The 14,637-nt window shown below is 44.5% G+C and overlaps 1 protein-coding gene across 4 annotated transcripts in view; it reads right to left on the reverse strand.

The window, feature by feature from the left end:
- LOC132973362 (ATP-binding cassette sub-family C member 12-like) overlaps positions 1 to 14,637 on the reverse strand; it is a 38,354-nt gene that overhangs the window by 12,412 nt on the left and 11,305 nt on the right. For all 4 annotated transcript variants that reach the window (XM_061037162.1, XM_061037967.1, XM_061038804.1 and 1 more), the window contains 4 exons: positions 13,471 to 13,701; positions 13,308 to 13,379; positions 13,007 to 13,131; positions 11,702 to 11,774 (listed from right to left, as the gene is read on the reverse strand). In XM_061037162.1, coding sequence (XP_060893145.1) covers positions 11,702 to 11,774; positions 13,007 to 13,131; positions 13,308 to 13,379; positions 13,471 to 13,701 — 501 coding nt within the window. The remainder of the gene's footprint in view (positions 1 to 11,701; positions 11,775 to 13,006; positions 13,132 to 13,307; positions 13,380 to 13,470; positions 13,702 to 14,637) is intronic.

Raw genomic sequence — 14,637 nt, forward strand, 5'->3', positions numbered from 1 at the left:
TCTGGTATTTAACCTGATGACTTATTTGAATGTTATTCTATTCTAATGAAAGGGATGCAACACAGACGTGTGTGAGTGTTAAACTTTGTAGTTATTCTGGATACATTTGGTAGGATGGTTTAATTTTACTTCATGGTTTGAATGGACGTTTAGTTTCATGTTGAGAAGAGAGCAAAGTGAATCATTGATGGTCTAATCACTGATGAAATAACGAGCACACAGAAGTTAGAGGAATACAAACACTGTGTCACAATGAACTCAGTCGTTTGAAGGGTAACAGGCTGATGTTCACATTGAGAGGGTCAAAGGTCAATCAGGATAGTCTATCTTTGTGGTAGACTGCAGTACCCATTTTGAACACTAGGTGTCAGAGTTACATATTGCTCACTTAATGACCTAGCAGGTTCAGTACTGTGGTCCTTATACTGCTTTTTATCTTGCCTTACTCTTGTGTGAGTCATTACCCAAAGAGACCACACAAGGGTGTCAGGATACCAGCACTCATTTCTGTCAACTGCTGATTTGTTTGTTGTCTCTGACAAACTCTATCTGTTGATTGTTTGTATATGTATGCATGGTCTTGGTGGATTGTGGAACCGGATTGCCCTCTGGGATAAATCAAGTTTTCTAAGTCGAAGTCCAAGCAGGTGAGCCTGAGGTCAGAAGGTCTAAGAGGACATCTAACACTTTATGGGGCCACAAATTGGACTGATGAAGGTCCACCTGGCAGAGCACAGCAAAGGTGATCTTCCACAGATGTTTGGTTCCTCAGAGTTCAGGATCCTGGGTGCACATTATCGGCATTCTGTTTACAACCATATCAGATCTCCCCCGAGTTCCATCTTTTCAGCAAATGACAGAGGGTCTTTGGAGTACTGTTGGACTTGATAAAACCGTTTGTCTCAGCATGCTGTGCCCCAATCTGGCTAATCTTTCTTCAAGAGCTCTGAAAGATGGGGGTTCCCACTGAATTAATGATCCCAGATGGGTCAACCCATTCCAAAGCTATGTCCTTCAGCTTGTTCAAGAAGATCTTTACCAGGCTGAAGATCAGTCTGTAGGGGGATGGGTCCGAAACCAGAGGGTTCAAGTCCTGGTACAGACCAAAGTAATAATAATAATAATAATAATAATAATAATACATTTAATTTGTAATGCACTTTACATTTGTGCAAAAAAATCTCAAAGTGCTACAGGAAAAAAAAAATAGAAATAAAAACAAATTTCATTAACTAAGCAACTAATGAAACTAAAAGCACAAGCGGAAGGCTTTGTTAAAAAGCTGGGTTTTTAGGGCCCTTTTAAAAGTGTCAGCAGACTGTGGAGCCCTCAGCTGGTCGGGGAGAGCGTTGCACAGACTGGGAGCAGTGGCGCAGAAGGCTCAGTCACCCATGGTGTGGAGTTTAGTCCTGGGGGGGATGGAGGAGGTTGGTATTCCCAGAGCGGAGGCTTCGTGTGGAGGATTGTGGGGTGAGGAGTTCTTTGAGGTGGGGGGGCACTGGTAGTAGCAGCTATTTTTAATTCCAGTCTTCTAGTTAACCCTCGACCAAAGCTGAATTTTTCTTCTTTTGAAAGCCTTGTTCTTAGTCTTCCACATCCAGTCTCAAGAACCTTTCAGCCAGTTCTATTTGCTGTAGTTTACCGCCCTCCTGGCCCATATTCTGAGTTTTTATCTGAGTTTGCAGAATTTTTATCAGACTTAGTCCTTAGCAGTGATAGAATAATTGTTGTAGGTGACTTCAATATCCATGTGGATGTTGATAATGATAGCCTGAGCACAGCTTTCATGTCATTATTAGACTCTATTGGTTTCACCCAGGGTGTAAACGAACCTACTCATCGTTTTAACCACACCCTGGATCTTGTTTTAGCTTATGGAATTGAAATCCATAACCTTACAGTTTTCCTAGAAAATCCTCTGCTATCAGACCATTTTTTTATTACATTCGACTTTGTCCTACCAGAATTACCTCTGCCTGGAAGAGGTGTGCTTTCTAGAAGTTTGTCGGATAGTGCTGTGGCTAGATTTAAGGAAGCTATTTCAGCTGTTTTTGATTCAGTACCGTGTTTCAACCCAGTTGGAAACTCTTACGATAGCTTTAGTCCCTCTCAGCTAGATCAGTTTGTTGATAGTGCAGTGGATTCGCTGAGAGTTACTCTGGATTCGATTGCTCCCCTGAAACAGAAGGTTGTCAAGCGGCGGAGAGTGGCTCCATGGTTCAACTCAGAAACCCGTAATCTGAAACAATCGTCGCGGAATTTTGAAAGAATATGGCGCTCGACCAAAACGGTAGAATCTCGTTTTTTCTGGCAGGATAGTCATAGAAGATATATGAAGGCTCTACGCCACGCCCGAGCTGCCTACTACTCCTCTCTAATCGAGGAAAACAAAGGCAATCCTAGATACCTTTTCAGCACTGTAGCCAGGCTGACAGAGAGTCATGGCTCCATTGAGCCTTGTATTCCTCTAGCCCTCAGCAGTAATGACTTCCTGAGCTTTTTCAACAACAAAGTTCTAGACATCAGAGACAAAATTGGTAACCTCCTGCCCTTACCTGGTGCAGATACGTCTGATACGGCAGAGACAGTTCCAGGACCAGATATTAGTCTCGACTGTTTTTCTCCAATCGACCTTTCAGAGCTATATTCCATTTTTTCTGCGTCGAAACCGTCAACCTGTATTTTGGACCCAATCCCAACCAAGCTGTTTAAGGAAGTCTTTCCCTTAGTTAGCAACTCCATATTAGATATGATCAATATGTCTTTACTGGCAGGCTATGTACCACAGGCATTTAAAGTAGTGGTAATCAAACCTCTACTTAAAAAACCTACTCTGGACTCAGGAACTCTGGCTAATTACAGGCCTATATCCAACCTTCCTTTTATCTCGAAGATCCTGGAGAAGGTGGTAGCTAAACAGCTGTGTGACTTTCTCCATTACAACAGTTTATTTGAAGAGTTCCAGTCAGGTTTTGGAGTCCACCATAGCACTGAGACTGCACTAGTTAGAGTTACAAACGATTTACTTCTAGCTTCAGACAGGGGACTTCTGTCTGTGCTCGTCTTGTTAGATCTTAGTGCTGCTTTTGACACCATTGACCATCAGATCCTGTTATACAGACTGGAGCATTTGCTTGGAATTACAGGGACTGCTTTAAGTTGGTTTGAATCCTACTTATCAGACTGATCTCAGTTTGTACATGTTAATGATGAGTCCTCTATGCACACTAAAGTTTGCCATGGAGTCCCACAAGGTTCAGTGCTTGGACCAATTCTTTTTACATTATATATGCTTCCTCTGGGAAATATTATGAGGAAACACTCCATACAGTTTTATTGTTATGCAGATGATACTCGGCTTTATGTATCAATGAAGCCCGATGGTACCAGTCAGTTATGTCAGCTAGAAACGTGCCTTAAGGACGTTAGGACCTGGATGACCAGAAATCTTTTGCTACTTAACTCAGACAAGACTGAAGTTATTGTGCTAGGCCTTAAGAACCTCAGAGAGACTTTTTCTAGTGATTTGACTGTCCTTAGTGACATCAGCCTGGCATCTAGCACCACTGTTAGGAATCTAGGAGTTCTTTTTGATCAAGATATGTCTTTTAGCTCTCACATCAGTCAAGTTTCAAGAACAGCCTACTTTCACCTTCGTAATATATCCAAGATCAGGAATATCCTGTCGCAAAGTGATGCAGAAAAACTAGTTCATGCATTTGTTACCTCCAGACTGGATTATTGTAACTCTCTTTTGTCAGGGTGCTCTGGCAAATCTCTAAAGACTCTTCAACTAGTCCAGAATGCTGCAGCTCGTGTACTGACCAGAACCAGGAAATGGGACCACATCACTCCTGTCCTGGCTTCTCTGCACTGGCTCCCTATACAGTCTAGAATAGAATTCAAGATCCTTCTTCTCACTTACAAAGCTCTAAATGGCCAGGCACCATCTTATCTTAAGGAGCTACTAGTGCCGTACTGTCCCTCGAGAGCGTTGCAGTCCCGGAGTGCAGGCCTGCTGGTGGTACCTACAGTCTGTAAGTGTACTATGGGGGCGTAAAGCCTTCAGTTATCGGGCTCCTCTCCTCTGGAACCGCCTTCCAGCCGGGGTCCGGGAGGCAGACACAGTCTGTATTTTTAAGAATAGACTTAAAACTTTCCTTTTTGATAAATCTTATAGTTAGGGCTGGTGCTGGTGTAGACCAGCTCTTAGTTATGCTGCTATAGGCTTAGACTACCGGGGGAACTGGCACCCTGAGCTCCTCTCTCTCTCTCTCTCTCTCTCTCTCTCTGTGCATATACAGTACATCATATTACTGTATGTATCTATCTATAAATCTCAGTCACTAACCACCTACTTTCCTGGGAGCTCTTGAGGTCTCCTAGGCTCCTCAAGATCGTCGGTTGACGGCTTGCCAGAACAACCCCCACCCCACACACACCCCCTCCCCTCCCCACCGGATTGCTGATGGACGGTCTACCCCCCCCCCCCCCATCTCCTTGCTCTCTATCCCTCTTCCTGCATCTTATCCCATCTCTCCCCCTATCCCTTTCCAAGCCCGGCGCACTCTAGGCCTGTGAAGACTGTTTCGTCATGAGCCGGGGATCCGGCCGAAGATTTCTGCCTTTTAATAAGGCAGTTTTTTCTTACCACTGTAACTTTTGCTGCTTTGCTAAAGTGCTCATGATGGATAGGCCGGATCTTTGTAACATAGCAATAAGTAAGGTCTTTTACCTGCTTTTTGTAACATAACAATGAGTAAGGTCTTTTTACCTGCTCTTTTGTAATGTTAACAGACAAAGAGTAAGGTATTTTACCTGCTTCTTGTAAAGTGTCTCGAGATAACACTTGTTATGAGTTGACGCTATACAAATAAAAATTGATTGATTGATTGGTAGGTGAGAAGGTGACTTTGTATTGAATTCTGAATGAAATAGGGAGCCAGTGTAGAGTCTGAAGGATGGGTGTGATGTGTTCATATTTACACACTCTCATCAGGATCCTAGCAGCGCTGTTGGATGTTGGAGCTTCTGGAGACTGTTGCTAGGGATCCCGATGAGGAGTGTGTTGCAGTAGTCCGGCCTGAGGAGACAAAGGCGTGGACACGTTTCTCAGCACCGGACAGGGAGAGTGTAGGACGGAGTTTGGAGATGTTTCTGAGATGGTAGAATGAGTTTTTGCACAGATGTTTAATATGGGCTTCAGTTGAGGGTCCATTTTGATGCTGAGGTTTGTGACGGTTGGAGAGAGGTGGAGAATCAGCGTCAGCTGCCATCAGCACGTCATTTGTGACCCTGACCAGAGCTGTTTCTGCACTGTGGGCAGAGCGGAAACCAGACTGAAATTTCTCAGATAGTTTGTTGTGTTGTAGATGGTCGTGAAGTTGAGCTGCAACTGCTTTTTCCAGCACTTTGGAAATGAACGGAAGGTTGGAGATGGGCCTGTAGTTGGCAAAGACATCTGGGTCTAGGGTGGGTTTTTTGAGAAGTGGTGATATGACAGCAGTTTTCAAGGCAGATGGAACATGGCCAGTCTGTAGGGAGTGATTTACAACTTTGGTGATGAGGGGACTTATGGCAGAGATGTTTGATTTGACCAGGGCTGTGGGAAAGGGATCCAGGGTGCAAGTGGAAGGTTTCATTTTTTTGATGATCTCCTCAGTCTCTCGCTGCGTAATTGCAGAGAGGCAGCAGAGAGGCTGGGTGGTCCCCTGCTGTGGGTCGGCACTCGGGACAGGTGGAGAGGCAGAGCTGAAGAGGAGAGAGCGGATGGTGTCAACTTTTGTTCTGAAAAAGTCAATGAAATCGTTGCACCGCTCCTCTGTGGTGTCTGAGAGGAAGGGGGTTGGTGGATTTAGGAGATGGTTTATGGTGGAGAAAAGTTGCTTTGAGTTGCTGGGGCTATTATTTATGATATTTGAGTAGAACTGTGACCGGGCATTTCTGAGGGACTTTGGGTAGGCTTTTTGGTGTTCCCGATATGCTAGCCTGTGCACAGTGAGTCCTGAGACCTTGAGACGCCGTTCAAGGGCACGACCAGTCGCCTCCAAATATTCCGCAGCTCGGAGGTGTACCAGGGGGCTGAGCGTGGGAACGTGACTGTTCTGGTTTTGAGAGGGGCGTGGAGATCCAGGAGACTGTTTAGGGATTTGTTGTAAAATTCCACTGCTTCACTGGTTGATGAGAAGTTAGCAGAGGAGAGATGTTGAAGGTCTAGTGTTAGTGAGTCCGGGTTGATGTTTTTTAGATTTCTAAAGTGAATCTGGCGCTTGGGTTTGATGAGAGCAGACTGGAAAGGCAGCTCCATGGAGACAGCCTTGTGGTTAGACACACCCAAATCGTATGCTAATACATTTGTAATGGGTGCAGAGTGAGTGATCACCAGATCAAGCGTGTGCCCCCTGGTGTGAGTGGGGACATCAACATGTTGAGTTAGGTTGAGACAGTCCAGTAGTTCTAAGAACTCAGCTGCAGGGTGGCTGGAGGGGGTGTCGACGTGGATACTCCAAGTATTATAATGTTGGCAGAGGTTGTGCAGAGTGAAGAGAGAAGGTCGTGCATCTCTGAGATGAAGGTTGAGTTTGGTTTGGGTGGCCGGTAAATGAGAAGAATTGTCATGGTGAAAGGGGGTTTACATTTAAATGCAAGGCATTCAAATGAGGACAGTTCAGGCAGGGGCAGGGGGGACAGTTCAAATGAATTTTGGAAAAAGACAGCTACACCGCCACCCGACGCCCAGAGCTGCGGGCTTTCTCGTGGTAGCTGTAACCAGGAGGACAGACTTCATTCAGGGCAGAGAAGATGCCTGGATGGTGCCAAGTTTCAGTTAGGCACATTAAGTCAATGCCCTTGTCTGAGATGTGATTTTGAATAAAGGAACCCTAACCCTTGAGATGGATTGTGCATTAAAAAGCTCTATTTTGACTGCTGAGGAAGGGGAGAATCGTTGTAGAGGCCGAAGAAGACTGGAGTCCACTCCACGTTTCTGTGCTGCTTGAAGTTTGGTGAGCTCACAGAGTTTCCAGTGCTACTTGTTTGGAATGTAGTGACTGGGCTTGAAGTAAACAAACTTTTGACGGGAGCTTCTGTGGATGTAACAGGGCCGACGCAGAAGTCCAAGTTGTTTAATGGCTGTGATGCATGTTGGAGTGGTCCAATTGTTGAGTGTCAACAGTTACGAGATGGAATATGTCAACATCATGCGATTCATGCCGGTCGCCGGTGGTGTTAGCCTGGAGTCAGCGCATAGCCACCGGCCGCTCGTTGACTGGAGGGCAGGTAGTTTTCGGCTAGCTGGCAGTGGAGCTAGCAGTCCGAGGTAGCGAGCCTATCTGCTCCGGGGAACCATCTGCGAGGCTGTTCGGGAGAAACCTCACAGAAGTAGCTCTAAACAGAGACTGGAAGGTCCGGGTTGTCTACCAACAGCAGAAGATTTACTCGCAGTTTGCTGGTGTTGAAAAATATGACAGTGGGTTGGAAAGCCACCATCAGGTCAGTACAAACCGTGCAAAAAAAGGCTCGGAGTTAAAAACGTGTATAAATGTTTAAACTTTATACAACATGAGCGGATTAAATTCCGTACTAAAACCAGGTAATACTTAGGTTTTGCTGGTGGAGAAGCGGCGAACAGCCAACGCCAGCGTCCTCTCCTTTCAGTAAAGGATTTGGGCTTGATCCTTTTTGCACATGTATTTGTATCTGGCCCTTGGGTTCTTCTTCTTCTTCTACTTCTTAAGGACTGCACAGCGGAGAGGTCATGGAGATCACTTGTAGTCCATGTTATTGTGGCAGATGTGAGGTGACTTGGTTTTAATCCACAGCAGCTTTCTTTTTTGTTTATCTAATTGCAGGGTAATTAGTAGTTTCCTGATGACACCTCTAAGGTTGACATGTCTTGGTTTAGATATCCCTCATGCTTCTGTTTAGGGTTTGTAATCCAGCCTGATTATGTGGCAGTCCTGTTTCTTGCCATCAAACTAAAAAAGGTTATTTCAGTCACTTATTTCGCCCCTTTAATAATACTAATTGGTGTTGTATTATATATCATTGTAAGCCTGATTAGTCCCCTCTACAACGAGGTATAACTTGTAAGGATCGTGCATTTGTGGAATGGGCAACACAGCTTTACGTGTGAGTAGCGCCCCAAACAAATGTCCCTAAAATCCCCTGCAATATTCTTCTGTTGGTATTCACTCAAGAGTCAAGTGCTGCCAGGTGTGTGACAGTTATGATTGGCACCTGATGGGGGATCAGCTTGGGCGTGGTTGACCTTCAACAACTCCTGTTTGAGGAATGGGATGCCATCCCGCAGCAAAATGTGACCAGGCTGGTGACCAGCATGAAGAGGAGGAGCCAAGCTGTTGTGGCTGTGTATGGATCTTCCACACGCTACTCAGGTCCCTGTCAATGTTAAATGAATAAAGTGTAAAAATGTCCAATATGGGGCGCTGGTGACACAGTGGTTAGTGCACGTGCCCCATGTATGGAGGCTATAGTCCTCCAAGCGGGCGGCCCAGGTTCAAATTCCACATGTGGCTCCCTTCCCGCATGTCATTCCCCTCTCTCTCTCTCTCCCTGATTTCTGACTCTCTCCATTAAAGGCACAAAAAGCCAAAAAAAAAATCTTTAAAAAAAAAAAAAAAAAAACTCCAATACGTGTTGTTATTTTCTTATTACTGTGGGAGAGGGCAATCATCCAATCCACCAAGCAACTCAAAACAGGAGTGAATACCAACAGAAGAATATTGCAGGGGATTTTTGGCACATTTTTTTTTTGGGGCGCTACCCACACGTAAAGCTGTGTTGCTCATTCCACAAATGCACGATCCTTACAAGTTATACCTCCTTGTAAAGGAGACTACTCAGGCTTTCCAATGATATACAATGCAACACATATTAGTATTATTAAAGGGGCGTAAAAAATGACTGAAATAACGTTTCCAAACTTTTTTTGAGGAGTTTATCAAAGAGTGCTGATCGGGAAGTTGCTCTTTGTCCTAAGTCTCTGGTCGGCCATTGTAGAAATATCACTACTCAGACTCGCAAACACGGTGATGTACAGAGATCTGAAGTCCATCCTGGTCTGGGGGACCTCTTGGAGTTTGCAAATATTCCCACAGCTGCAGAATGCACTCCTAAACTTTGTTCATTACTATCACATGATAGATAGATAGATAGATAGATAGATAGATATACTTTATTGTCTGTCCCAACAGAGACAGAAATTCTTCTTCGACAAGGCTCAAACAATAAACACAACTTACATTAAAAACAGAAAGTGCAGTACATTAAAATAGGACTTAAAAACAACAGTTTCTAAAAAGGGGGTCTATTTGATTTTGTTCAGAATGGTTATTGCAGCGGGAATGAAGGATTTTTTGTAGATGTTTTTCCGGGCCAGAGGGACTTTGTAGCGTCTGCCTGATGGCAGTAACTGGAAGGAGTGGTGGAGGGGGTGAGAGGGGTCCTCTGTGATCAGGGTGGCTCTCCTGATTGCAGAGCGATTATACAGTTCAGAGAGGGTAGTTTGTGGTGAACCGATAATTTTGCTGGCCTGATTAACGATGCGGGAGAGTTTGGTTTTGTGTTTGGTGGTGAGGGAGTTGTACCAGGATGAGATGTTAAAAGTGAGGATGGATTCAATAAGTGATTAGTAAACCAGAGTTCAAATATGTTTGCTGACATTAAAAGTCCTTAGTTTCCTCATCAGGTGGAGTCTCTGTTGTGATTTTTTGTAGACAGAGTCAGCATGCTGTGAAAAGGAGAGACAGATCTCTGTTCCCAGGTATTTAAAAGAAAGAACCTGCTCTACAAGCTGGCCCTGGATTGTGAGTGGTTGGAAGGGAGGTGATGGTGATTTTCCCTCTGCCCCACAGCACAACTCCTTAGTCTTTGTGATGTTGAGCTCCAGGAAGTCTGGACCAGGTTGTTGACTGCCTGCTGGTATTGAGTCAGGGCAGTGGTGCCATGTCATCTGCATATTTCAAAAGTGTCATTCCTTCACTGTTGCAGGAGATGTTGTTTGTGTAAACAGAGAAAATAATGGGAGATAAAACACAACCCTGGGGAAGACCTGTGTTTAAAACCAATTTAATTAAAACCCTTTAGAAACACCTGTTGTGGTCTTTCATGTAAAAAACTCTTAATCCATAAAACCAGTGTGGGGTGGACATGAAGGTCCCAGAGGCGGCGCAACAGAGTGCCTGTGTGTACAGTATTAAAATCAGAGGAGAAATCCATGAATAAAATCCTAGTGTGGGGATGTGCAGAGTCAAAGTATCTCAAAGTGTGAGACTTGCATCCTCTACACCACGTTTTGCTTTATAGGCAAATTGTAGGGGATCAAGTTTGTTAGACAACATTTTAGACAGATGGTCACACACTACTCTCTCCATACATTTACACAACACAGAGGTCAGGGCCACCGGTCTGTAGTCCTTAAGGTCCTTAGCATGTGTCTTTTTTGGGATTGGGATTATAGTTGATTCCTTCCACTGGTTGTCGACACACCCAGAATCCAAAAGGTGCTGAAACAGTCTGGTGAGAACCCCACCTAGCTGGGTGGAGCATTCCTCGAGCACCCTACCTCTAAGCCTGTCAGGGTCAGAGGCCTTGTGTGGGTTGACTCTGTACAGGATGGAGGTAACCAGTTGTTCATTAATAGTGAGGGCTTGGTGGGGGGAACTAGAGGTTTGGTGTGTTGCTGCTGCTGTTAAAACAGGTGAAGAAGATGTTGAGTTCTTCTGCAAAGGAGCTAGAGTCTGGGCAGTTAACCAATGCAGGTTTAGGGTCTCTTCCCATCATGGTGTTTAAACCCTGCCACGCCTCCCTTGCATTTCCAGAGGTTAATTTCTGCTCCACTTTGTTTTTGTAGTTGATCTTAGCCAGCCTAGCCATCCTTTTGAACTCTTTCTCTAGTTCCTTTACCCTAAGATTGTCTCTTTGTAAAAAAGCCATTTTCTTCTGGACCAGGCAGATTTTCATGTCCCTTGTAACCCATTTTTTGTTGTTCGATGAATGGTTATTTGTTTGGTTGTAGTGACAGTGTCCTCACAGAAGGTAATGTAAGAGGTAAGTACATCTGAAAAGAATGGTTTGCCGATAATCCAGATCGAACCTGACAAGAGTGGAGAGTTCCTCAGCCTTATTCCGTAGCGATCGCACGTTGGATAGGGTTATGGCAGGTAAAGGTAGCCGGCTGCCTCTCCTCCTTAGCCTGTTATGTATCCCTCCTCTTGATCCTCTTTTCCTCCGTATTTGCTTCCGCTTGTTTCCCCGAAGTAACACAAGAGGTATGTCTTTAGCTAGGAGGGATACCTGCGCAGGCTCTGGCTGAAAGCGTCTCAGCTCCAACAGGTAGCCCCGTGAGTAGGCCAGCCTGCCTTGATTAGTAAATGGCTGCACCGGTCGAGAGCAGATTCCGTTTACGTGCCATAAGCTAGTGATCAGTAGCAAAAGGCAGGCTAGATACAACACAGTTGCCGTAAACATTCTGACAAAATCAGGAAAAGACGAGAGGACATAGAAGAAAAATGCCGAAAAACACCCTACTTAACACACACACATTGAGCCGTGTCAGGAGTCGCTCTTGCAGAGTGTGCCCCCCAGTAGCCATACTGATCCCCGACCCCTGTCAGGCCCCCTGGAGCTTGTGGAGCTACACTCATAAGAAATCCTTAAATATCACAAAGAGAGCGCCTACCTCAGTTTGATCGCCATGAGGCAGGATTTTCAGGTCCTCCCGGAGGCCGCAGACATCCACAGTTCTGTCATATCTGTGGAATAAAACATCAAATGACCTGAAAATCAACGTACAGAGACCTTCTGTCTGGGTTAGGAGTTATCATCTGTGAAGAGGGACATGCTGTCTTGAAGCGTAAATCAGTCACCAGGAGTGCATGTGAAAAAGGGATTATAAAGTCCCTGGCTGTTAATGTGCTGTATAAGGAGAGCAAAGTTGCTAACCACGATCATAAATACCACTTTGATGGTGTGACTCATCTAAAACTGAGCAGCAGTTTTTAACCAGCAGTTTTCCAAAGACGATCCTCTCAGATAAGAGGATTGACCTTTGCTTCTACGACGACTACATAAGAGGAACTTTCTCCCACTCAAAGATTTATCATGTGAGACACGCGCTCAGTAAAGATATTTTCATAGTTTTATAGTCAGTGCAGTGAAGAGGAACAGCCGTAACACATTAACATCACCAATGATCTCCTCACAGTTTCTACAAGGTTTTCCCTCCATAAAGTTCACAACTGTCTGAAGCTTCTTCTACTAAAACCCTTTACACACATGCACTCCTTCACATTTCCAGAACTTTTCAGGACAGCCTGCCTCTGAAATCTTCCTGAGCTGCTCTTTCACTCATCAACAGCTGGAGCTCTATGCTAACGGACAAAGTGGGAGGGGTTAGGGTGATGGTTTAGGCTGCACAGGGGTGCAGTGGTTAGAGCTGCTGCCTCATAGTAAGAATGTTCCTGTAATAAAAGTTTCTATGTTCTCCCTGTTTATGTGTGGAGTTTCCCCACAGTTCAAAGACATGCTCATTAGGTAAACTTGAGACTCTTATTTGTGAATGTGAGCATAAAAGTGTGTCTGTCTCTATATGTCAGCCCTGTGATTGCCTGGTGTCATCGACTCTAAATAATTGTAGAGGAAGCCTGAGTGACATCACCCATTGGTTTCTGAAGGGCTGTTTTGGAAGCCTATCCATGGTGGTCGCCATATTGGACAAGCTGATTCTGTTAATCCTTTGTTCAGCTTAACAACAGACAAAGATGTCGACCTGACAAACCACTACCTCACAGCATCCTGCAGTCAAGTCATTCCCGCCTCTAATTATGCATAACTTGTGTCCTTTATAAAATCAAAACTGTTGAGTAATAAAAAATTAAACCTCGTACAGTGTGTGCCGAGAAAGATATGTACTAATCTGACCTATTTTGTACCAGGCTGTAAACAAGTTTGATGTGCTGTTTAGGTGGTCATGTGACTTCCTTACTTGGCCTGGTCGAAAGGTTCCCCCATCAGGATGTTTTCTCGAACAGTTCCATGAAATATCCAGGCCTGCTGGGAAACGTAGGCAAATGTCCCATCAGTTGACAGGGAGCCTTGAAGAAGGTGCATCTGTGATAGAAAAACAACAAGAGTAAGAAAAGCTGGATGTTACACAGAATTCATTCAATCATGTTAGAGGTAACAGATAGATAGATAGATAGATAGATACTGTATTGATCCCGAGGGAAATTCAAAGAGATATAACATAACAAAAAGAAATCAGGAGCATAATCTGTGAGGCTTACCTGTTCCAAAATGCTGGAAATCAGTGACGTCTTTCCACTCCCCACATTCCCACAGACTCCGAGCAGGTTCCCCTTCCAGAGAAAACACAGTGACAGGATTAGTACCCTTACCTATCCCCCCCTAAAATCCAAGCCATGAAACCTTCTCAGTGGTAAAGCACACCTTGGGCAGTGTGAAGGAGATGTTTCTCAGTGTTGGCAATGTTTCCGTCTTTTCATGCTGGGATGTCTCTTCCACTTTGTGTCCATTCATCCCATTGGCTGAGCTGGGAGAGGAGTCAGTCTGACTGTCCAATTTAGTCCAGGAGAGTGAAGCATTTTTCATCACTATGGCCGAGTCACTGTTTTTCATGTGGCTCATGTAGGGCTCTGGATTCTGGATCAGTAATAGTTTCTGCAGGAGCCAAACATTTGCACATGTAAGCTTTAAAACAGGATTAAAACTGTATTCATGTCAAATTAGATTCACAACATAGACACACGTAAAGAGTCTGCGGTTATTTCAAACTTAATACAGAAAGAATAACCTTTGCCTTTTACGACCCCTGGGCCCTGAGAGATCAAGTCAATATGATGCTGACATGAAAGTTCCTCAATCGAACACATAGGACTGACTCCAAAAACCAGCCAATCCCTGTGAAGCCCGATACACGTCCAACTTTACGGCACAGTTACATATTTACATCCTGGTCGAATAAAACAGAAAACGTTGAGGACTGCAAACTGTGGTGAGGTGAGATTTAGATACCACTAAGACATTCAAAGTTGAAATCATTTGTAATTAGGGACTTGTGTGAGAGAGCATGTTGCTCGCTGTCTGCATGGAGGCAACCAAGTGGCAACCTCTTGGAGGCAAGCCAATTTGGAGCAAAAAACTGCAGTTCCTCAAGTGTCCACTGGAGTCTGTTCAACAAACAGAGGAATACCCGGTAGATCGGACATTATGCAGCCTTATTTTAAAACAGAAAGGAACATGATGACAGCCGGTACAAGTTATTTGTACACAATGATCATCTGTCTTGATTTTATGAAGGTTAAAGTTTAACATACATTTGAATAATGAGATGCGCACCTGACCTGACCTACAGGTGGGCGTCTTGTAGCTGTTTGTCAGGAGGCTTAAGTCCCATCTCAGATTCCCCTGTTTGTCTGTTTCTTTGCTGATAGAGAGTTAGGTTGAGTAAAACACCTCTTCACAAACCATTGGACGATATCACTAACCCTACGTTTGATTGATACACTTCAGTTTGTGTTGCTCGAGCATCTTGGGGATTATTTTATAAATAAAAGACATTTAGGTGATGAATGTGAGAACATAGAACTGTTCCTT

This window comes from Labrus mixtus, chromosome 1 (genome assembly GCF_963584025.1).
Source record: "Labrus mixtus chromosome 1, fLabMix1.1, whole genome shotgun sequence".
Taxonomy (NCBI): domain Eukaryota; kingdom Metazoa; phylum Chordata; class Actinopteri; order Labriformes; family Labridae; genus Labrus; species Labrus mixtus.